The 25601-nt window shown below is 43.0% G+C and overlaps 1 protein-coding gene across 1 annotated transcript in view; it reads right to left on the reverse strand.

The window, feature by feature from the left end:
* LOC109873865 (neurexin-2) overlaps positions 1-25601 on the reverse strand; it is a 274209-nt gene that overhangs the window by 207755 nt on the left and 40853 nt on the right. Inside the window, exons 3-7 of the mRNA XM_031808787.1 lie at positions 21852-22013; positions 12051-12492; positions 11011-11394; positions 9322-9525; positions 3830-3856 (exon numbers count right to left, since the gene is read on the reverse strand). Coding sequence (XP_031664647.1) covers positions 3830-3856; positions 9322-9525; positions 11011-11394; positions 12051-12492; positions 21852-22013 — 1219 coding nt within the window. The remainder of the gene's footprint in view (positions 1-3829; positions 3857-9321; positions 9526-11010; positions 11395-12050; positions 12493-21851; positions 22014-25601) is intronic.

Below are 25601 nucleotides of genomic sequence, written 5' to 3' on the forward strand. Positions count from 1 at the left end.
AATGGAAATGCTTTATGTCATTTCATTTTGATACCGTTGTTTTTTTGTTCTTGGTGTTGCGGTGATTACTGGTTGGTCCTGTGTTCTGCTGTGCTTCCTAGGGTGCGTGCAAATATGTGCAATTATTTGAAGGCTCATGCAGCATGTGCTCCACTCCCTCCAGTTGTGTTTTGGTTTGGAGTTAGGCTTGTGCATATAATTGAATAAAGTTGATTCGAGTACTCAAGGCACACTTAACCAGCATGGCTACCACAGCATTCTGCAGCGATATGCCATCCCATCTGGTCTGCGCTTAGTGGGACTATCATTTGTTTTCAACAGGACAATGACACAACACACCTCCAGGCTGTGTAAGGGCTATTTTGACTAAGAAGGATATTGATGGAGTGCTGCTTCAGATGACCTGGCCTCCACAATCACCTGACCTCAACCCAATTGAGATGGTTTGGGAGTCGGACCGCAGAGTGAAGGAAAAGCAGCCAACAAGTGCTCAGCATATGTGGAAACTCCTTCAAGACGGTTGGAAAAGTATTCCAGGTGAAGCTGGTTGAGAGAATGCCATGAGCGTGCAAAGCTGTCATCAAGGCAAAGGGTGGCTACTTTGAAGAATCTAAAATCTAAAATATATTTTGATTTGTTTAATTAACACTTTTTTGGTTCCTACATGATTCCATATCTGATATTTCATAGTTTTGATGTCTTCACTATTATTCTACAATTTAGAAAATAGTAAAAATAAAGAAAAACCCTTGAATGAGTAGGTATATTGAAACGTCTGACTGGTACGGTATGTAAATGTGATATTTCTGTATACATACATATATACATACATATACACACATTTTCAAACATAGTATAGACTAAGGAAAGGGCTGGTTTGCATAGCCACAGCCACACTGAAGGAGTGAGAAGTAGTTTTCTCCACTCTGCTGACAAGGGTTTGTCCCCACTCATACAGTAATAAAGGCCTAGTGCACAAATTTGGTGGAAATAATATATATATATTTTAAAAATTAAATATCAGGGGGTGCTGCAGCACCCTCAGCAACCCCTACTTCCCGCTATGGAAAACTAGTACATCTCTCCTCACCATTCTGCTCTCTAAATAATAGATGATTCCATATGTGTTCATAGTTTTGATGTCTTCACTATTATTCACAAAGTAGAAAATAGTAAAAATAAAGAAAAACCCTTGAATGAGTAGATGTGTCCAAACTTTTGACTGACACTATATGTTGAAATGATGTTTATCTTCCATTGATTAAGTATTAACCATGCTTAAGACATGGTTAATAGCTGTTGAGAATGCTATATTATGGTGTTTGGCCAGTTTCTATCTTTTTTACCGAGTGTAATTAGATTTGTCCGCCTAGATTGTGGGCCACATGGGTATGCTCCGAGGTGTGTCCATGGAGGAGATCCTATATACCTGTGTGTAATTGTTGCTCTTATTTGCTAGTGTTTGAATGGGAGGCTGGTCAGAGCCTGGTAGGCCCCAGCTGTGTCTTTTGGCAGGGATAGCTGCATAGGTTTGATATCCTTTCAGTGTTTTGTTTGTAAAAAACATGTAAAAAATATTTTTGGCAACTTTAATTTGGTATCACCTATTAGTAAACCAACACCAGATTTGGCACATTTAAGTTTGCCTTCTGCATTGAACATGCCCTAAAGACCGTGAAAGACATGACCCCTTTCACACAGATGCACAATTATATCTAAACTTTTCACAAAAAAATCCCATTGACATAAACACACAATTTACACCAGACTTTGAATAACAGTTTAGATTAATTTGTTTTGAAAATGCTGATTATTAAAGGGAAATGAATGCACATAGTTATTCTCTACATGACAGAAAATGACATGTCACTGTGCAGCATTGTGAGGATGATTCTGTCTTGATATACTGCAGGCATAGTTGAGACTGAGTTGAGACTTTGAACATGCAAGCTATTGATGCAAATAAAAACATGCTAATTTTGTCAAACAAATGTATCCTTTTTAGATGAAAGTATACTTACGACAATACGTAGTCCAACATTGGTTGGTCTATTCCATTAGAACTGGCACTGTGTTTTGTGTGCTGTGTTATGTACCTACTGTAACCACAATGCTCTCGACGACTATTCTCCTTGTGTTATGTACCTACTGTAACCGCAATGCTCTCGACGACTATTCTCCTTGTGTTATGTACCTACTGTAACCGCAATGCTCTCGACGACTATTCTCCTTGTGTTATGTACCTACTGTAACCGCAATGCTCTCGACGACTATTCTCCTTGTGTTATGTACCTACTGTAACCGCAATGCTCTCGACGACTATTCTCCTTGTGTTATGTACCTACTGTAACCGCAATGCTCTCGACGACTATTCTCCTTGTGTTATGTACCTACTGTAACCGCAATGCTCTCGACGACTATTCTCCTTGTGTTATGTACCTACTGTAACCGCAATGCTCTCGACGACTATTCTCCTTGTGTTATGTACCTACTGTAACCGCATTGCTCTTGATGACTGTTCTCCTTCTGAAATATAAGATCTCTATTCACCTTAAAAATACGGTTTACTATATGCTACTGTAAACATGTTTGTGATACTAGTATGTTGTAGGTTGCAGACGCTGTGGCCTTATGGAGACAGTGCACCTTAGTGAGCAAATCAGCAACATGGACAGCTCCCCACCAGAATACCCTGCGGCAGAGTATACACCCCTCTATACACTGGCTGAGGCAATCAGCCTGTGACAACATGGTGTGGGGAAGAGGTGGGAACCATTACGACCTAGTCAGGTACCTGTGGTGTTTCTTATTTATGACTGTTACCACTGCCTATACTGTATACAACAGATAACCTCCGCTTTGGGCCTACATTGGGCAACATCCACCCATACATTTTTTCCCCCTCCTGTTTTGTAAATTGTGCAGGTTCCTCTCTATGCTTACCTCCTAGCATAACTCCAATTATATGTTAAAATGGTGCTTGTAAGTGGTCAATTCACCGCATGTTTAAAATGCACAACAAGTTTTGGCCTAAAGAGAGGCTCTCCCAGATGGTCGAGGGCTCTAATTGACTATAATTTAGTTAAACTACTGGCAAATTTTGTCTGTTTAAAGTCAATTAAGATTGTATTTTATTTTACTGCCATTAAACTTCAATCCATCTAAATTCATAGGACAATTATGCAGCAACATACTTAAGGTTGCTATTTAAGGTAAAACATTTACTCTGTACACAATCTGTTGTCACGGTCTCACCTGTATAAAATTATTGAAGGAAAGTAGATGTAGAACAGATCTTCTGGCCCGTAGTAAAGAAGGTTTATACCTGTACTGACCAACATAAAAAACTAAGTAGTTACATCTTTCCTTGAATCCTAAAAAATTGATTTGAAAAAGTTCAAATAGGTCACCCCCCCCCCCTCTCCCCGAAAGCCCAATGGTATATTGCCATCTGGTGGTAAAGTATATTACTGCTGGAAGTTAGTAGCAGGGACTGGGAGCTACTGCCACTGTCTTCTCTATGAAAAGCACTGAGTACCCATAAACAGATGGTATTTTTCTGTTGTAAAGAACAAGGGCTAATTTTGTTATTCTGAAATGTGTTGCTTAGAGGATGAGTTTACCAAAGGATGTTAGGCTTTATACAGTATTTGATACCTTCCTTACAGTCCCTTACATTTTCAAGACAACCATGTGATTGTTGTACTTCATGGGGATAAATATTTGATATGGCTAATGTTAAATTCATTTAACAGCATTAAAAGTAAAACAGTGAGGTATAGAATACAGTTGTTCTGAAGTAGAGTTAAACATGATAGGAGTAACTTACTGAGGTTACAGTCTATCCTGATACAATCTGGTGAGAGAGAGAGAGATGGTGAGATATCAAAAGAAAGATATATATAAGAAGATAAAGTAAAAATGTCACATCCTTCAAGGTACATTCTGCAGTTTCTTTAGACAGAGACCACTATCCGGGGACAAGCTCCAGAGTCAAAACCAGCCTTTTCCTCACCATAGCCACCATTCAGCACCCACTAACATACGAGCTGAGGGAGGTAATGTTACACTCAGGAGAACCAGTCATGTGCAGTGCCTTAGGAAAGTATTCAGACCCCTTCCCCTTTCCACGTTACAGCCTTGTTCTGAAATGGAATTCACTTTTTCCCCCTCATCAATCTACACATAATACCCCATAATCGCAAAGTGAAAACAGGTTTTTATAAATGTTTGCAAATGTATTAAAAATAAAAAAACTGAAATACCTTATTTACATAAGTATTCAGACCCTTTGCTATGAGACTTGAAATTGAGCTCAGGTGCACCCTGTTTCCATTGATCAACCTTGAGATGTTTCTACAATTTCATTGGAGTCCACCTGTGGTAAATTGAAATGATTGGACATAATTTAGAAAGGCACACATGTCTGTATAAGGTCCCACAGTTGACAGTACAGCCTTTATGGTAGAGTGGCCAGACGGAAGCCACTCCTCAGTAAAAAGCACATGACAGCCTGGTTGGAGTTTGCCAAAAGGCCCCTAAAGGATTCTCAGACCATGAGAACAAAGATTCTTTGCTCTGATGAAACCAATATTGAACTCTTTGGTCTCTTTGGCCATCCCTACGGTGAAGCATGGTGGTGGCAGCATCATGCTGTGGGATGTTTTTCAGCGGAAGGGAATGGGAGACTAGTCTGGATCGAGGGAAAGATGAATGGAGCTAAGTACAGAGACATCCTTGATGAAGACCTGCTCCAGAGTGCTCAGGACCTCAGACTGGGGTGAAGGTTCACCTTCCAACAGGACAACGACCCTTAGCACACAGCCAAGACAATACAGGAGTGGCTTTCGGACAAGTCTCTGAATGTCCTTGAGTGGCCCAGCCAGAGCCCGGACTTGAACTTGAATCTCTGAAAGAACTGAAAATAGCTGTCCAGCGATGCTCCCCATCCAACATGACAGAGCTTTAGATAATCTGAAGAGAATAATGGGACAAACTCCCCAAAAGAGGTGTGTCAAGTTTGTAGCATCATACCCAAAAATACTTGAAGCTGTAATCACTGCCAAAGGTGTTCAACAAAGTACTGAGTAAAAGGTCTGAATACTTACAGTACCAGTCAAAAGTTTGGACACCTACTCATTCAAGGATTTCAGAGACTGTGTGAATCAGGCCTTCATGATCGAATTGCTGCAAAGAAACCACTACTAAAGGACACCAATAATAAGAAGAGACATGTTTGGGCCAAGAAACACGAGCAATTGACTTTAGACCGGTGGAAATCTGTCCTTTGGTCTGCTTGGTTCCAACCGCCATGTCTTTGTGAGACAGAGTAGGTGAACAGATGACATCTGCATGTGTGGTTCCCACTGTGAAGCATGGAGGAGGAGGCATGATGGTGTGGGTGTGTTTTGCTGGTGACACTGTCAGTGAGTTATTTAGAATTCGAACACACTTAACCAGCATGGCTACCACAGCATTCTGCAGCGATACGCCATCCCATCTGGTTTGCGCCTATCATTTGTTTTCAACAGGGCAAAGACCCAGCACCCCTCCAGGCTGTGTAAGGACTATTTTACCAAGAAGGAGAGTGATGGAGTGCTATATCAGATGACCTGGCCTCCACAATCACCCGACCTCAACCCAATTGAGATGGTTTGGGAGTCGGACCGTGCTCAGCATATGTGGAAGCTCCTTCAAGACTGTTGGAAAAGCATTCTAGTTGAAGTTGGTTAAGAGAATGCCAAGAGGGTGCAAAGCTGTCATCAAGGCAAAGGGTGGCAAAGGGTGGCTACTCTATTTTGATTTGTTTAACACTTTTTTGGTGACTACGTGATTCCATAACACACACATTTTCAAACATAGTATAGACTAAGGAAAGGGCTGGTTTGCATAGTCACAGCCACACTGAAGGAGTGAGAAGTAGTTTTCTCCCCTCTCCTGACAATGGTTTTTCCCCACTCATACAGTAATAAAGGCCTAGTGCACAAATTTGGTGGAAATAATATACATATATATATATTATTTAAAAACAAAATATCAGGGGGTGCTGCAGCACCCTCAGCACCCCTACTTCCCGCTATGGAAAACTAGTACATCTCTCCTCACCATTCTGCTCTCTGAATAACAGAATAGCTACATAGTCATTATGGCTTACCATAACCTGTAATGAAGGCTACAGTATGTACTACTATATACTACTATGCTAGTGTGGCTGAGGTGTGCTCTGGAGCTGTCAACCATCACAGAGCAGTGGATACAAACAGCCAAGGACCAGACTCACTACCTACAGACGTACTGGGCATGTTGTACACCATGACAGTACAGTACCAGTCAAAAGTTTGGACACACCCACTCATTCAAGGGTTTTTCTTTATTTGTACTATGTACTTTTCTACATTGTAGAATAATATTGAAGACATCAAAACTATTAAATAACACATATGGAATCATGTAGTAACCAAAACAGTGTTAAACAAATCAAAGTATATTTGAAGAATGTAAAATATAAAATATAATTGGATTTGTTTAACACTTTTTTGGTTACTACATCATTTCATGTGTTATTTCATAGTTTTGACGTCTACACTATTATTCTACAAGGTAGAAAATCGTTTTTTTTTTTTATAAAAAATGGAATGAGTAGGTGTGTCCAAACTCTTGACCGGTACTGATGGTACAGTACTGTATGTTTTTAAGTGAGCTGGCCTCTCTGACTGTCTGTTCCTAGGACTGCAGACACACAGGCCGTTGAAGGGCTGAAAGGGTTGGGGGATGGATCAGCTAGCGACTGACCTGGGCATGGGTCAGAGAGATAGAGGGAGGAGGAGAGGGAGAGAGACAGGGGAGAGAGAGGGAGAGGGAGGAGAGGGAGAGAGACAGGGGAGGGAGAGGGAGGAGGAGAGGGAGAGGGAGACAGACAGGGGAGAGAGAGAGAGGGAGGAGGAGAGGGAGAGAGACAGGGGAGAGAGAGAGAGGGAGGAGGAGAGGGAGAGAGACAGGGGAGAGAGAGAGAGGGAGAGAGACAGGGGAGAGAGAGATAGAGGGAGAGAGACAGGGGAGAGAGAGGGAGGAGAGGGAGAGAGAGAGGGAGAGGAGGGAGGAGGAGAGGGAGAGATACAGGGGAGAGAGAGACAGGGGAGAGAGAGAGAGAGAGGAGGAGAGGGAGAGAGACAGGGGAGGAGAGGGGAGGAGAGGGAGGAGGACGGGAGAGAGACAGGGGAGAGAGAGATAGAGGGAGGAGGAGAGGGAGAGAGACAGGGGAGAGAGAGGGAGGAGGAGAGGGAGAGAGACAGGGGAGAGGAGAGGGAGAGAGGGAGGAGAGGGAGAGAGACAGGGGAGGGAGAGGGAGGAGGAGAGGGAGAGAGACGGGAGAGAGAGATAGAGGGAGAGAGACAGGGGAGAGAGAGAGAGGGAGGAGAGGGAGAGAGACAGGGGAGGGACGAGACAGGGGAGAGAGAGAGGGAGGAGAAGAGGGAGAGAGACAGGGGAGAGAGAGAGAGGGAGGAGAGGGAGAGAGACAGGGGAGGGGAGAGGGAGGAGGAGAGGGAGAGAGACAGGGGAGAGAGAGATAGAGGGAGAGAGACAGGGGAGAGAGAGAGAGAGGGAGGAGAGGGAGAGAGACAGGGGAGGGAGAGAGACAGGGGAGAGAGAGAGAGGGAGGAGGAGAGGGAGAGAGACAGGGGAGAGAGAGAGATGGAGGAGGAGAGGGAGAGAGAGAGGGAGGAGAGGGAGAGAGACAGGGGAGAGAGAGAGAGGGAGGAGGAGAGGGAGAGAGACAGGGGAGAGAGAGAGAGGGAGGAGAGGGAGAGAGACAGGGGAGAGAGAGATAGAGGGAGGAGGAGAGAGAGAGAGACGGTGGAGAGAGAGAGAGAGGGAGGAGGAGAGGGAGAGAGACATGGGAGAGAGAGGGAGGAGGAGAGGGAGAGAGACAGGGGAGGGAGAGGGAGGAGGAGAGGGAGAGAGACAGGGGAGAGAGAGATTGAGGGACAGAGACAGGGGAAAGAGAGAGAGGGAGGAGAGGGAGAGAGACAGGGGAGGGAGAGAGACAGGGGAGAGAGAGAGAGAGGGAGGAGGAGAGGGAGAGAGACAGGGGAGAGAGAGATAAAGGGAGGAGGCGAGGGAGAGAGACAGGGGGAGAGAGAGAGAGAACACAGAGGAGATAGAGAGATGTACATAGACGTTGTGTATGATAGAGAGAACACAGGGGAGATAGAGAGATGTACATAGATGATGTGTATGAGTTGGGTTGGCGCCCCCCCCCCCCCCCCCCCCCCCCCTTGGGTTGTGCCGTGGCGGAGATCTTTGTGGGCTATACTCAGCCTTGTCTCAGGATGGTAAATTGGTGGTTGAAGATATCCCTCTAGTAGTGTGGGAGCTGTGCTTTGGGAAAGTGGGTGGGGTCATATCCTTCCTGTTTGGCCCTGTCTGGGGGTGTCCTCGGATGGGGCCACAGTGTCTCCTGACCCCTCCTGTCTCAGCCTCCAGTATTTATGCTGCAGTAGTTTATGTGTCGGGGGGCTAGGGTGAGTTTGTTATATCTGGAGTACTTCTCCTGTCCTATTCGGTGTCCTGTGTGAATTTAAGTGTGCTCTCTCTCTTTCTCTCTTTCTTTCTCTCTCTCGGAGGACCTGAGCCCTAGGACCATGCCTCAGGACTACCTGACATGATGACTCCTTGCTGTCCCCAGTCCACCTGGCCGTGCTGCTGCTCCAGTTTCAACTGTTCTGCCTTATTATTATTGGACCATGCTGGTCATTTATGAACATTTGAACATCTTGGCCATGTTCTGTTATAATCTCCACCCGGCACAGCCAGAAGAGGACTGGCCACCCCACATAGCCTGATTCCTCTCTAGGTTTCTTCCTAGGTTTTGGCCTTTCTAGGGAGTTTTTCCTAGCCACCGTGCTTCTACACCTGCATTGCTTGCTGTTTGGGGTTTTAGGCTGGGTTTCTGTACAGCACTTTGAGATATCAGCTGATGTACGAAGGGCTATATAAATACATTTGATTTGATTTGATGTACATAGATGATGTGTATGATAGAGAGAACACAGAGGAGATAGAGAGATGTACATAGATGATGTGTATGATAGAGAGAACACAGAGGAGATAGAGAGATGTACATAGATGATGTGTATGATAGAGAGAACACAGAGGAGATAGAGAGATGTACATAGATGATGTGTATGATAGAGAGAACACAGAGATAGAGAGATGTACATAGATTATGTGTATGATAGAGAGAAGAGTAAGTAGAACAAGACCTCTCTCATTACATCACTCTCACTGAGAAGCCGCGAGAGTTAGTGTTGTTAGCATTACCCAGGTTGACGGTGAGTTTGACCCGGCCCGCTTCCAGCTCCAGACGCAGGGTGTCAGCTGAGTCCTGGGAGGTGGTGGCCAACAGCAGCCCAAAGGCCCTCTGGGACATAAAGCGTAGCGCCACGTCCTCGGCCTCCGTGTGCATGCTGACTGGCAGTGTCACCTTCAGGTACATGCTGCCATCATAGCTCAGCACCGTGGCCTCTGTGTGTGACACCCAAAGACAGGGAAACAGGGTTAGCTAATGTTTTGGTCACAAATGTTCCAGTACAGCACAGAACAATTTCCTATACACTCAACACTGAATAAGCGCATGATTCAGAATAAATTAAGAATTCAATGTAAGATGTGATCATTGGTGAACCACATCTAACAGTGTTTTTCCATGTATGTCTGTCAGTCAGTTCCCTGCAGGAACACTAGATGGCAGGAAAAGCCTGTAATACACCACACAGCTCCGTTATGTGATGCCTCTCTTATCATCCTTTTCTCATAGATTTCTATTCAGGCCACAAATAGGATGAGGATTCCATTTATATCCCTCAATGTTATCAGCCAAATGGCTTCACAATGGGGTTGCTCTCCTCTCTGTGAGAAAGATCTCTGTGGTAGATGCAGGGTGATTTAGACTTAGAGCCCACCACAATACTGATGAATCACTGATACCCAGTAGTGTTTATTCCTCTGGTACTGCCACTTCACTAACAGATCACTAATGAAGTGGGAAGTTACCCATTGAATGACTCACATAAATGTGATTTAATTTACATTGTCTGTATGAAATATCTGAAAACCTTTAAAAGGTTTTGCGGTTTCTTTTCAACCGGGAAAAACATTCCCCATCCCGCTGTCACTCGCTCTCACCACTTTCACAGTTTTCCCATCCCGCTGTCCCTCTCTCTCACTGCTCCTACAGTTTCCCCAACCCGCTGTCCCCCTCTCACCACTTTCACAGTTTCCCCAATCCGCTGTCCCCCTCTCACCACTTTCACAGTTTCCCCAACCCGCTGTCCCCCTCTCACCACTTTCACAGTTTCCCCAACCCGCTGTCCCCCTCTCACCGCTTTCACAGTTTCCCCATCCCACTGTCCCTCTCTCTCACTGCTCCTACAGTTTCCCCAACCCGCTGTCCCCCTCTCACCACTTTCACAGTCTCCCCAACCCGCTGTCCCTCTCTCACAGTTTCCCCAACCCGCTGTCCCCCTCTCACCGCTTTCACAGTTTCCCCATCCCACTGTCCCTCTCTCTCACTGCTCCTACAGTTTCCCCAACCCGCTGTCCCCCTTTCACCACTTTCACAGTTTCCCCAACCCGCTGTCCCTCTCTCTCACTGCTCTCACAGTTTCCCCAACCCGCTGTCCCTCTCTCACCACTATCACAGTTTCCCCAACCCGCTGTCCCCCTCTCACCACTTTCACAGTTTCCCCAACCCCGCTGTCCCTCTCTCTCACTGCTCTCACAGTTTCCCCAACCCGCTGTCCCCCTCTCACCACTTTCACAGTTTCCCCATCCCGCTGTCCCTCTCTCTCACTGCTCTCACAGTTTCCCCAACCCGCTGTCCCTCTCTCTCACTGCTCTCACAGTTTCCCCAACCCGCTGTCCCCCTCTCACCACTTTCACAGATTCCCCAACCCACTGTCCCTCTCTCACCACTTTCACAGTTTCCCCAACCCACTGTCCCCATCTCACCACTTTCACAGTTGGGACCCAGGTAGCCCGTGCTGGTGCAATCACACACATGACGGTTCCAGCCCTCACGGCACTGCCCACCGTTGCCACAGACGTCTTTGCCACACCTGATGTGTGTTTCCCTGGTGCAGAAGCTGCTGACTCCAGAGGCACTCTGGATCTCTGCCAGTCTCCTCAGGTCCCGGCTCCGCCCATCTATAAACAGGTCCCGCATGCAGCCCACGTAGCCCAGGTTGAGGGGGGCCGTCCAGACTTCTGGGGGGAGGATGAGGCGCTGGCGTGCCTCGGGCAAACCCCCCAGGTACATATCGCCCTCCAGGTCTAAGATCTCATTGCCTTCATTCGCAGAGAATGGTGTGCTGCGGCTGTTCACCGAGATGGAGCCTGAAGGAAAAAACAGAGTGAGTCAACTAGTATCAAGGCTGTCTCACCTCACTGTATGTGTGTTTGAGAAGATGTGCAGGTGTGTGTGAGTAATGAGTGTTGGTGGAGGAGTGGGAAGATAAAGTGAGAGTGTGAGTTCCTGTGTTGCTATTGGAGGATGTGGTTCACAGTGGTTCTAGCTATTCATTGGGATATAACATCAAACAGAAGAGGATATCCACAAGGTAGACCAGGTGTAAAACTGTGGAATGACTAATGAAGAAGAATGTCTCAGGTCTTTGTCATAGCATAATCCTAAACTGTAAGCAAACCGGCTGGAATCACTGGGCTCGGCTAATGAGGACAGACATTTCCCCACATGAGGTAGGTGACAGTATAATTGGCCACTTGCAAAATAGGTTAAGGCAATTTATGAAATGTCATACATAGATTATAACTGCTAAAAATAAGACTGTAATTAAAACTGGATATGCACACAGCATCTCTGACTGCAGCAAAGAAACATTAAAAGTAAGCTAAAATATGAGTGTCTCTATATAGTTATAGTGAATGTAATTTCACAAGCCATAAACTTTGTCATCTCACTATGGGACATTCAATCACACCTAACGGGCCAATCAGAGCTTATCAGAACCTTTATGTGTGCTTCCCCTCACCCTTACGCCCCTCCCTCTGGAAGTCCACGTGGCACCACTCCCCATCGTTGACCCTCTTGTTGCTGGCCTTCATCTTGATGCTGCCAGAGCCCATGTCCATCACCAGGTAGAGAAAGCCGTCCATTAGCTCCATGGCAAAGTAATGAGCCCTGGCCTGCCTGTCCGGCTGTCTGTCTAGGTCCTGCAGACGTCTGTCCCCGTGGCTGAACAGCAGCAGGCCGCTGGGCTCCGTGGTCCGGAAGTCAAAGGAGATGGAGCCGGTCTTCTTGGTGTTCCACCTGGGCAGGGTGAGGTAGGAGGCAGGCGTGTCGAAGGTGACTGGCTCCAGGGCCGCCACATCCTCACAGCGGAAGGTCAGGTCACCGTGAACACTGACCTGAGGGTCCCGCTCTGCAGCCAGACGAGACAGCTCCAGTCTGAACTCATTGTTCTTGTAAACCACCTATAGGGACAGGAACAGGGGACAGGACTGTCACTGAGTGGGTGGCTGCGGAGAGACCAATTTCTGTCCTGTTATTGACCTCATTCCTCACTCTTTTCTGTGATTGTACTCAATACCAAACCTTAAGATTCAAGCAACAATTTGTCATTCATTGAAACTGTATCTATCTATGAAATGTGACAAAAGATTCCACTGTGTAATTGTATATATTTTCTTACAGTCAGACTTCAAACAACAACATAGATAATGCCATTAATCATTACTAGACATCCACTCCAGACATTACAGAATACATGACTGAATAGATTACAGAATACATTACAGAATAGATTACAGAATACATGACTCAATACATGACTGAATAGATTACAGAATAGGTTACAGAATACATGACTGAATACATTACAGAATACATTACAGAATACATGACTGAATAGATTACAGAATACATTACAGAATACATGACTGAATACATGACTGAATACATTACAGAATACATTACAGAATAGATGACTGAATAGATGACAGAATACATTACAGAATACATGACTGTATACATGACTGAATAGATTACAGAATACATTACAGAATACATGACTGAATACATGACTGAATAGATTACAGAATACATTACAGAATACATGACTGAATACATTACAGAATACATGACTGAATAGATTACAGAATACATTACAGAATACATGACTGAATAGATTACAGAATACATTACAGAATACATTACAGAATACATGACTGAATACATGACTGAATACATTACAGAATACATGACTGAATAGATTAGAGAATACATTACAGAATACATGACTGAATAGATTACAGAATACATTACAGAATACATGACTGAATAGATTACAGAATACATTACAGAATACATGGCTGAATACATGACTGAAAACATTACAGAATACATTACAGAATACATGACTGAATAGATTACAGAATACATTACAGAATACATGGCTGAATACATGACTGAAAACATTACAGAATACATTACAGAATACATGACTGAATAGATTACATAATACATTACAGAATACATGACTGAATAGATTACAGAATACATTACAGAATACATGACTGAATAGATTACAGAATACATTACAGAATACATGACTGAATACATTAGAATACATTACAGAATACATTACAGAATACATGACTGAATAGATTACAGAATACATTACAGAATACATTACAGAATACATGACTGAATAGATTACAGAATACATTACAGAATACATGACTGAATACATGACTGAATACATTACAGAATACATTACAGAATACATTACAGAATACATGACTGAATAGATTACAGAATACATGACTGAATACATGACTGAATACATTACAGAATACATTACAGAATACATGACTGAATACATTACAGAATACATTACAGAATACATTACAGAATACATGACTGAATAGATTACAGAATACATTACAGAATACATGACTGAATACATGACTGAATAGATTACAGAATACATTACAGAATACATGACTGAATAGATTACAGAATACATTACAGAATACATGACTGAATACATGACTGAATAGATTACAGAATACATGACTGAATACATGACTGAATACATTACAGAATACATTACAGAATACATGACTGAATAGATTACAGAATACATTACAGAATACATGACTGAATAGATTACAGAATACATTACAGAATACATGACTGAATAGATTACAGAATACATTACAGAATACATTACAGGATACATGACTGAATAGATTACAGAATACATTACAGAATACATGACTGAATAGATTACAGAATACATTACAGAATACATGACTGAATACATTACAGAATACATTACAGAATACATGACTGAATAGATTACAGAATACATTACAGAATACATGACTGAATAGATTACAGAATACATTACAGAATACATGACTGAATACATGACTGAATACATTACAGAATACATTACAGAATGCATGACTGAATAGATTACAGAATACATTACAGAATACATTACAGAATACATGACTGAATAGATTACAGAATACATTACAGAATACATGACTGAATACATGACTGAATACATTACAGAATACATTACAGAATACATTACAGAATACATGACTGAATAGATTACAGAATACATTACAGAATACATGACTGAATAGATTACAGAATACATTACAGAATACATTACAGAATACATGACTGAATAGATTACAGAATACATGACTGAATACATGACTGAATAGATTACAGAATACATGACTGAATACATGACTGAATAGATTACAGAATACATTACAGAATACATGACTGAATAGATTACAGAATACATTACAGAATACATGACTGAATAGATTACAGAATACATTACAGAATACATGACTGAATACATGACTGAATAGATTACAGAATAGATTACAGAATACATGACTGAATAGATTACAGAATACATTACAGAATACATGACTGAATACATGACTGAATAGATTACAGAATACATGACTGAATACATGACTGAATAGATTACAGAATACATGACTGAATACATGACTGAATAGATTACAGAATACATTACAGAATACATGACTGAATAGATTACAGAATACATTACAGAATACATGACTGAATAGATTACAGAATACATTACAGAATACATGACTGAATACATGACTGAATAGATTACAGAATAGATTACAGAATACATGACTGAATAGATTACAGAATACATTACAGAATACATGACTGAATACATGACTGAATACATTACAGAATACATGACTGAATAGCTTACAGAATACATTACAGAATACATGACTGAATAGATTACAGAATACATTACAGAATACATGACTTAATACATGACTGAATAGATTACAGAATACATTACAGAATACATGACTGAATAGATTACAGAATACATTACAGAATACATGACTGAATACATGACTGAATAGATTACAGAATACATGACTGAATACATGACTGAATACATTACAGAATACATTACAGAATACATGACTGAATAGATTACAGAATAGATTACAGAATACATGACTGAATAGATTACAGAATACATTACAGAATACATGACTGAATAGATTACAGAATACATTACAGAATACATGACTGAATAGATTACAGAATACATTCCAGAATACATGACTGAATACATTACAGAATACATTACAGAATACATGACTGAATAGATTACAGAATACATTCCAGAATACATGACTGAATAGATTACAGAATAGATTACAGAATACATGACTGAATAGATTACAGAATACATTACAGAATACATGACTGAATAGATTACAGAATACATTACAGAATACATGACTGAATAGATTACATAATACATTACAGAATACATGACTGAATAGATTACAGAATACATTACAGAATACATGACTGAATAGATTACAGAATACATTACAGAATACATGACTGAATACAAGACATCAGATCATGAATTGAATCTCCCTGCCTGCCACCCTGCCAGTCTGTCTGCCTGCCTGCATGTCTGTCTGCCTGCCTGTCTGTCTGTCTGCCTGTCTGTCTGCCTGTCTGTCTTCATGCCTGCCTGTCTGTCTTCATGCTTGTCTTCATGCCTGCCTGTCTGTCTTCATGCCTGCCTGTTTGTATTCATGCCTGTCTTCATGCTTGCCTGCCTGTCTTCATTCCTGTCTTCAAGCCTGCCTGCCTGTCTTCATGCCTGCCTGCCTGTCTTCATGCCTGTCTTCATGCCTGCCTGTCTGTCTTCATGCCTGTCTTCATGCCTGCCTGCCTGTCTTCATGCCTGTCTTCATGCCTGCCTGCCTGTCTTCATGCAAGCCTGCCTGCCTGTCTTCATGCCTGCCTGCCTGTCTTCCTGCCTGCCTGCCTGTCTGTCTGTCTGTCATGCCTGCCTGCCTGCGTGCCTGTCTGTCTGTCTTCATGCTTGCCTGCCTGTCTGTCATGCCTGCCTGCCTGTCTGTCTTCATGCCTGCCTGTCTGTCTTCATGCCTGCCTGCCTGTCTGTCTTCATGCCTGCCTGCCTGTCTGTCTTCATGCCTGCCTGCCTGTCTGTCTTCATGCCTGCCTGCCTGTCTGTCTTCATGCCTGCCTGCCTGTCTGTCTTCATGCCTGCCTGTCTGTCTTCATGCCTGCCTGCCTGTCTGTCTGTCATGCCTGCCTGCCTGCCTGTCTGTCTGTCATGCCTGCCTGTCTGTCTTCATGCCTGCCTGCCTGTCTTCATGCCTGCCTGCCTGCCTGTCTATCTGTCTTCATGCCTGCCTGCCTGTCTGTCTGTCATGCCTGCCTGCCTGTCTGTCTTCATGCCTGCCTGCCTGTCTGTCTTCATGCCTGCCTGCCTGTCTGTCTGTCATGCCTGCCTGCCTGTCTGTCTTCATGCCTGCCTGCCTGTCTGTCTTCATGCCTTCCTGCCTGTCTGTCTTCATGCCTGCCTGCCTGTCTGTCTTCATGCCTGCCTGCCTGTCTGTCTTCATGCCTGCCTGCCTGTCTGTCTGTCATGCCTGCCTGCCTGTCTGTCTGTCATGCCTGCCTGCCTGTCTGTCTGTCATGCCTGCCTGCCTGTCTGTCTTCATGCCTGCCTGCCTGTCTGTCTTCATGCCTTCCTGCCTGTCTGTCTTCATGCCTGCCTGCCTGTCTGTCTTCATGCCTGCCTGTCTTAAATATATATAAATGTTTTTTACCCCTCCACCACCACACTCTTCGGAGGACAAATATCGTTACGTTCTTTACGGCTTTACAGCTTTTCTGCTACATATACATTCATTTTACATATACATTTTACATATACATTTTACATGCACATTTTACATATAGTTGAAGTCAGAAGTTTACATACACCAAATACATTTCAACTCAGTTTTCCACAATTCTTGACATTTCATCCAAGTAAAAATCCCCTGTCTTATTTCAGTTAGCATCACCACTTTATTTTAAGAATGTGAAATGTCAGAATAATAGTAGAGAGAATGATTTATTTCAGCTTTTATTTCTTACATCACATTCCCAGTGGGTCAGAAGAAATTCCTCCTGACAGAGCTGGTGTAACTGAGTTAGGTTTGTAGGCCTCCTTGCTCGCACACACTTTTTCAGTTCTGCACAATCTTTCTATGGGATTGAGGTCAGGGCTTTGTGATGGCCACTCCAATACCTTGACTTTGTTGTCCTTAAGCCATTTTGCCACAACTTTGGAAGTATGCTTGGGGTCATTGTCCGTTTGGAAGACCCATTTGCGACTAAGCTTTAACTTCCTGACTGATGTCTTGAGAAGTTGCTTCAATATATCCACATAATTGTCCTGCCTCATGATGCCATCTATTTTGTGAAGTGCACCTGTCCCTCCTGCAGCAAAGCACCCCACAACATGAAGCTTCCACCCCCGTGCTTCACGGTTGGGATGGTGTTCTTTGGCTTGCAAGCCTCCCCCTTTTCCCTCCAAACATAACGATGGTCATTATGGCCAAACAGAAAAAAGTTTATGTAAACTTCCAACTTCAACTGTACATGGTACTTTTATATAAAGCAGTCACATAACAATAATAATACATTACCAAACATAAACTCTTTAATCCCGCCCCTCAGTCACTCACAGCCCATCACACCTATCACCATAGACCTCAGCTCTTTAATCCCACCCCTCAGTCACTCTCAGCCCATCCCACCTATCACCATAGACCTCAGCTCTTTAATCCCACCCCTCAGTCACTCTCAGCCCATCCCACCTATCACCATAGACCTCAGCTCTTTAATCCCGCCCCTCAGTCACTCTCAGCCCATCCCACCTATCACCATAGAACTCAGCTCTTTAATCCCACCCCTCAGTCACTCTCAGCCCATCCCACCTATCACCATAGACATCAGCTCTTTAATCCCGCCCCTCAGTCACTCTCATCCCATCCCACCTATCACCATAGACATCAGCTCTTTAATCCCACCCCTCAGTCACTCTCAGCCCATCCCACCTATCACCATAGACATCAGCTCTTTAATCCCGCCCCGCAGCCACTCTCAGCCCATCCACCTATCACCATAGACCACCCATCGCCCAACACTGCTCATTGTAAGGTTCATTTTAAGTGCATGTTGTGGTTTTTTAACAATTCTGCCTGCCTGCCTGCCTGCCTGCCTGCCTGCCTGCCTGCCTGCCTGCCTGCCTGTCTGTCTGTCTGTCTGTCTGTCTGTCTGTCTGTCTGTTACATGTACACTGTTCCTGTGTGCAGATGGAGGCAGTAGGCAGGCACAGCTGAACATGTTTTTCATTTTCACACCAGCGGCACTTGCAGTCAACAGCTGACTGACGCCCTGCTTCAGGGTGATAACTTTAGTGTCTCTCTGAATCAAAATACACAAGCAAGCAGCTTGGATTCACACGATACAATTACCAGTAGTCGCCAGGCCAAAAAATACATCTGTGAATCCAAGTGAACCACAGTATGAAAAATACAATTGTTGGAGAGTCAACTTCAGCCATAGGTGGGAAAAGTACAAAATAGTAAAAATGTCAGAATGACACTCAATACCTCTCTCTTTTTTGGTAGTATCAATCATACTGATACAGACTCCTGATGCCTGTTACAGCGTAACATTGTGTGATAGATATTGGAGGACTACATAGTATCAGAGCTAGGAGGTTTCTTTGGGAATTACTGATACACTTACACTACAGTTCAAAAGTTTGTGGTCACTTAGAAATGTCCTTGTTTTTGAAAGAAAAGCATGTTTTTTTGTCCATTAAAATAACATCAAATTGATCCGAAATACAGTGTAGACATTGTTAATGTTGTAAATGACTATTGTTCTTGGAAATGGCCGATTTTTTATGGAATATCTACATAGGCGTACAGAGGCCCATTATCAGCAACCATCACTCCTGTGTTCCAATGGCACGTTGTGTTAGCTAATCCAAGTCTAACATTTGAAAAGGCTAATTGATCATTAGAAAACCCTTTGCAATTATGTTAGCACAGCTGAAAACTGTTGTGCTGATGAAAGAAGAAGCAAAACAACTGGCCTTCTTTAGACTAGTTGAGTATCTGGAGCATCAGCATTTGTGGGTTTGATTACAGGTTCAAAATGAACTTTCTTCTGAAACTTGTCAGTCTATTCTTGTTCTGAGAAATGAAGGCTATTCCATGCAAGAAATTGCCAAGAAACTGACGATCTCGTACAACATACTCCCTTCACAGAACAGAGCAAACTGGCTCTAACCAGAATAGAAAGAGGAGTGGGAGGCCCCGGTGTACAACTGAGCAAGAGGACAAGTACATTAGAGTGTCTAGTTTGAGATACAGACACCTCACAAGTCCTCAACTGGCAGCTTCATTAAATAGCACCCGCAAAACACCAGTCTCAACGTCAACAGTGAAGAGCCGACTCTGGGCTGTTGGCCTTCTGGGCAGAGTTCCTCTGTCCAGTGTCTGTGTTCTTTTCTTTTTATTGGCCAGTCTAAGATATGGCTTTTTCTTTGCAACTCTGAAGCTGCCAAAGATGATATATTCTTTTAAAGGCTCAGTGTCGTTATCCTCATAAGGGGAAGGTGCTGGAGTATTGAAAACGGGAGATCCAATCATTTTGACCCCAATCTTCTTAGATTTCTTTGCATTACTTGTTAAACAAAATCTCTTCCTCTGAGCAATTGTATTGGTAGAAAATTATATAACTTGTAAAAAAATACTATACTATATAGCTCAGTATTTGTATTATTTATTTTAGACTGTCTTTTTTGCTAATCTTAATCAAAGGATCCAATCATTTTGGATCCCAATGTAGATCCCACTGTATATTGTTCAGCCTGTTATCAAATGTATGTTTATCAGTAATTCCCTTCAGACCCATCCTAGCCCTGATATACAGTATAGTCCACCAATATCTATCACACAATGAATGTTACAGACTCCTGATTTATTTGACAGTGTATCAGTATATTGGTATTGGGAATCCTGTAAAAAACACTTTAGGAAACAAGGACAGTGAGAAGCACTGCTCAATCAATAAAGAGGTGGACATTATTAATAAATGAAGGGGTCAACTAGACAAAGACAGAGGGAGGGATGTGCTGCCTGGGAATCCATGAAGGAGATCAATGTCTAATTTGGCTGTCAGGATGGTAAAGCTAAGACCTCACTAACACTGGCACAGTATTCATTACACATGTGCTCTGTCTGAGAGAGAGAAGGAGGGAGGGAAAAACAGAGGGAGAAAGAGAGAGAGAGAGAGAAAGATGGGGAGGGAGGGAATATATATATAGAGAGGGGGCAGTAGAGAGAGAGATAGAGAGAGAGATGGGGAGGGAGGGAGAGAGAGATGGCGAGAGACAGAGAGAGACAGAGAGAGAGAGAGAGAGAGAGAGAGAGAGAGAGAGAGAGAGAGAGAGAGAGAGAGAGAGAGAGAGAAAGGGTGTATAGGAAGGTCACAACGAGGGTGGGGGGGGGTGGAACCTGCATTATTCAACAGAATAGAAAGTCTGATGTTCATATACAGGTAGACATGCTATTGTATAATTCAAGGCCATAACAACATTCATACCTGACCAATTAGCATACTGTACAATGCCAGGTGATATGCAGAGGTATGCAAATGAAACACAGTTATGGCTCACAGCTATGGCTACACTATGGCTCACAGTTATGGCTCACAGCTATGGCTACACTATGGCTCACAGCTATGGCTACACTATGGCTACACTATGGCTCACACTATGGCTACACTATGGCTCACAGCTATGGCTACACTATGGCTACACTATGGCTCACAGCTATGGCTACACTATGGCTCACAGCTATGGCTACACTATGGCTACACTATGGCTCACAGCTATGGCTACACTATGGCTCACAGCTATGGCTACACTATGGCTCACAGCTATGGCTCACAGCTATGGCTCACAGCTATGGCTCACACTATGGCTACACTATGGCTACACTATGGCTCACAGCTATGGCTCACACTATGGCTACACTATGGTTCACAGCTATGGCTCACAGCTATGGCTACACTATGGCTCACAGCTATGGCTCACAGCTATGGCTCACAGCTATGGCTCACACTATGGCTACACTATGGCTCACAGCTATGGCTCACAGCTATGGCTCACAGCTATGGCTCACACTATGGCTACACTATGGCTACACTATGGCTCACAGCTATGGCTCACAGCTATGGCTACACTATGGCTCACAGCTATGGCTCACAGCTATGGCTCACACTATGGCTACACTATGGCTACACTATGGCTCACACTATGGCTCACACTATGGATCACACTATGGATCACACTATATGTGTGAACACTGCTCAATGAGGGCAGTTGACCAGTACTTACGTCTTTGAGACAGCCCATGAAGTTATTGCTGACTGGGGAGCCAGGGAGGTCAGCCGTGTTGGGACTCCCCCCAATGTAGAAGAAGTCATCAGAGCCCAGCATGGTGTAGTCCTCCTGGGTGTAGCCGGTAGTGGACAAGATCCCATCCACAGAGACAGTCACCTGGGTGGCCAGAGAGAAATGGAGGTATGGAGAAAGGAAAGGAGGAGGAGGAAAGAGAGAACAGACAGAAAGAGACAAAAAGGGAGATGTGGAAAGAATTTGAATTCAACATCAAATGAAACAATGCACTGCTATGTTTTTGCGTTAAATGCTGGCCTTTACATTGGTTGAATTCTCAGCTGTAAGAGTCATGAGTGCAGTTGGAGGGCCCAGCCATTCTCAGAAGCTTCCTCCTTTTTCTCGATTCTCAACAGATAGGCAGGGTTGACGACAAGCAAATTATGATATAATCATTCCATCAATATTTTGGATTTCAGTACAATATTATACAATATATCTAAGTATGTCTGTAGATGTGAATTTGAGATGACACCCATTTCATGACAGATACAGTAGTTCATCATTGGAAATGTCCGCCAGAGGATGTAATGTTCCTTTCTCTACCATAAGCCCCCAGCCTCCAACCAGCCTCACAACTACAGACCATGTGTAACCACGGCAGTCCAGGACCTCAAAATCCGCCTTCTTTACCTGCGGAAAAGGCTGAGACCAGCCACTGATGAAACTGTGGGTTTGCACAACCGAAAAATCTCTGCACAAACTGTCTCAGGGAAGCTCATCTGCGTGCTCGTCATCCTCACCAGGGTCTTGACCTGAGTGCAGTTTGGCGTCGTAACGGACTTGAGTGAGCAAATGCTCACCTTCAATGGCAACTGGCACGTTGGAGAAGTGTGCTCTTCATGGATGAATCTCAGTTTCAACTATAATGGACAAATGGCAAATCGGTTTGTTGGTCGAGCGGTTTGCTGATATCAACGTTGTGAACAGAGTTCCCCATGGTGGCGGTGGGGTTATGTTATGGGCAGGCATAAGCTACAGACAATGAACACAATTGCATTTTATCAATGTCAGTTTGAATGCACAGAGATACCGTGACGAGATCCCATTGTCGTGCCATTCATCACCTCATGTTTCAGCATGATGATGCACGGCCCCATTTCGCAAGGATCTGTACACAATTCCTGGAAGCTGAAAATGTCCCAGTTCTACCATGGCCTACATACCTCACCAGACATGTCACCCATTGAGCATGTTTGGGATGCTCTGGATCGACATGTACGACAGTGTTCCAGAGCCCTTCAATATCCAGCAACTTTGCACAACCATTGAAGAGGAGTGGCACAACATTCCACAGGCCACAATCAACAGCCTGATCAACTCTATGTGAAGGAGATGTGTCGCGCTGCATGAGGCAAATGGTGGTCACACCAGATACTGACTGGTTTTGTGATCCACACCCCTACTTCTTTTTTAAGGTATGTGTGACCAACAGATGTATATCTGTATTCCCCAGTCATGTGAAATCCATAGATTAGAGCCTAATGACTTATTTCAATTGACTTTGAAATTGTTGCATGTTATGTTTATATTTTTGTTTAGTGTATATATATATACATATCTACTAGTTAGCTAGTGATAGCCAGTTTCAGAAGCTTGCATACTGCCATTAGAAAAAAAGCTTGATTTTTGCCAAAAGTTTAGGGGGGAAAAAAAGTCCAATTTAATAGTTTCAGTATAGTATTCTTTTTTTAAAGTTTGTTAATTATTTCAGTTGACAAAATATTTTTTTATGATTATTTTTAATTTTTTTATTTTCGTTTCCTATAATAACCTTGAGCTGTACAGCATGTGGTTTACAGAACCCTGTGTGGATTGGTCAACTCTCACCAAGTTCTACCCAATCAGACGTGATCATGTGTCACGTGATCATCTTTGAAATCGCTGGCTAATTGTTGATAAGAGGCAGGGTCTGTGTTATCTTTGTTTCATCAACAAAACCAAGTGGGCCAGAGAGATACATTTGGATACATTAGTAACCTGCAAGTTGCATACACTAGAGAGGAATAGATCCCTTTCTGTGTTCGCAAACATTGCCACACGAGAGTGATGCGCGCAAATTGGTGGCAGAACAAGGGGAAGTTCTTATAAAATGGCAGACAAAAAAGCCTCTATTTACATGTTGCTTATGAGTGCATTTCACACTACTTTTGGATTATAATTGGATTTTAAGTTTCGTATGAATGTCCTGCTTATTATAATGTTTGTGCCATCATCACAAATCAACTGCATTATACTTAAAAACACTTTAACCTTTCTAGGACACACGTTCTGCTAGCATGCGAAAAGGCAGCATGCGAAATTCAAAAATATTTTTGGGAAATATTTAACTTTCACACATTAACAAGTCCAATACAGCAAATGAAAGATAAACATCTTGTTAATCTACCCATCATGTCTGATTTAAAAAATGCTTTACCTCGATCACCGCCAAGTCCAAAAAACACACAGCCATTTTCCAGGCCAAAGATTTGAGTCACAAAAAACAGAAATAGAGATAAAATGAATCACTAACCTTTGATGATCTTCATCAGATGACACTCATAGGACATCATGTTACACAATACATTTATGTTTTGTTCGATAGTGTGCATATTTATATCCAAAAATGTCAGTTTACATTGGCGCCATGTTCAGAAATGCCTCCAAAATATCCGGAGAAATTGCAGAGAGCAATATCAAAAAACAGATATACTCATCATAAACTTTGATGAAAGATACATGTTTTACATAGAATTAAAGATACACTTGTTCTTAATGCAACCGCTGTGGCAGATTTCAAAAACCTTTCAGGAAAAAGCATACCATGCAATAATCTGAGACGGTGCTCAGATAGAAACAAAATTTCTCTGCCATGTTGGAGTCAACAGAAATACGAAATGACATTATAAATATTCTCTTACCTTTGATGATCTTCATCAGAATGCACTCCCAGGAATCCTAGTTCCACAATAAATGTTTGTTTTGTTCGATAATGTCCATTATTTATGTCCAAGTATGTCCACACATATCCAAACGCTCGTGCAGGTCCAGGCGAACGTCGGACAAAAACTTCAAAAAGCTATATTACAGGTGGAATGAACTTGTTTAGAATCAATCGTTATCATAAATATTCAATAATGTTCCAACAAGATAATTCCTTTGTGTAAATGAAGCAAGTCGATATCATGTGGAATGCTCTTGACCAGGACCTGGCTCTCTGCCAGACTGACTCATTCCCCTCTCATCCAGCCCCACAGTAGAAGCTTCATTCAAGGTTCTACAGACTGTTGACATCTAGTGGAAGCTGTATTTTGGATTTCAATAGGCGAAACCCGACCAACCTCAGATTTTGTCTGCCATTTCATTTTACCTTTATTTAACTAGGCAAGTCAGTTAAGAACAAATTCTTATTTTCAATGACAGCCTAGGAACAGTGGGTTAACTGCCTGTTCAGGGGCAGAACAACAGATTTGTACCTTACCTCAGGGATTTGAACTTGCAACCTTCCGGTTACTAGTCAAACACTCTAACCACTAGGCTACCCTGCCGCCCCTGCCATATGAGTTCTCTTACTCATATACTCACAGACATCATTCAAACAGTTTTAGAAACTTCAGAGTGTTTTCTATCCATTAGTAATAATAATATGCACATATTAGCATCTGGGACAGAGTAGGAGGCAGTTCACTCTGAGGACGCTATTCATCC

Source organism: Oncorhynchus kisutch, linkage group LG29, assembly GCF_002021735.2.
Source record: "Oncorhynchus kisutch isolate 150728-3 linkage group LG29, Okis_V2, whole genome shotgun sequence".
Classification (NCBI taxonomy): Eukaryota; Metazoa; Chordata; class Actinopteri; order Salmoniformes; family Salmonidae; genus Oncorhynchus; species Oncorhynchus kisutch.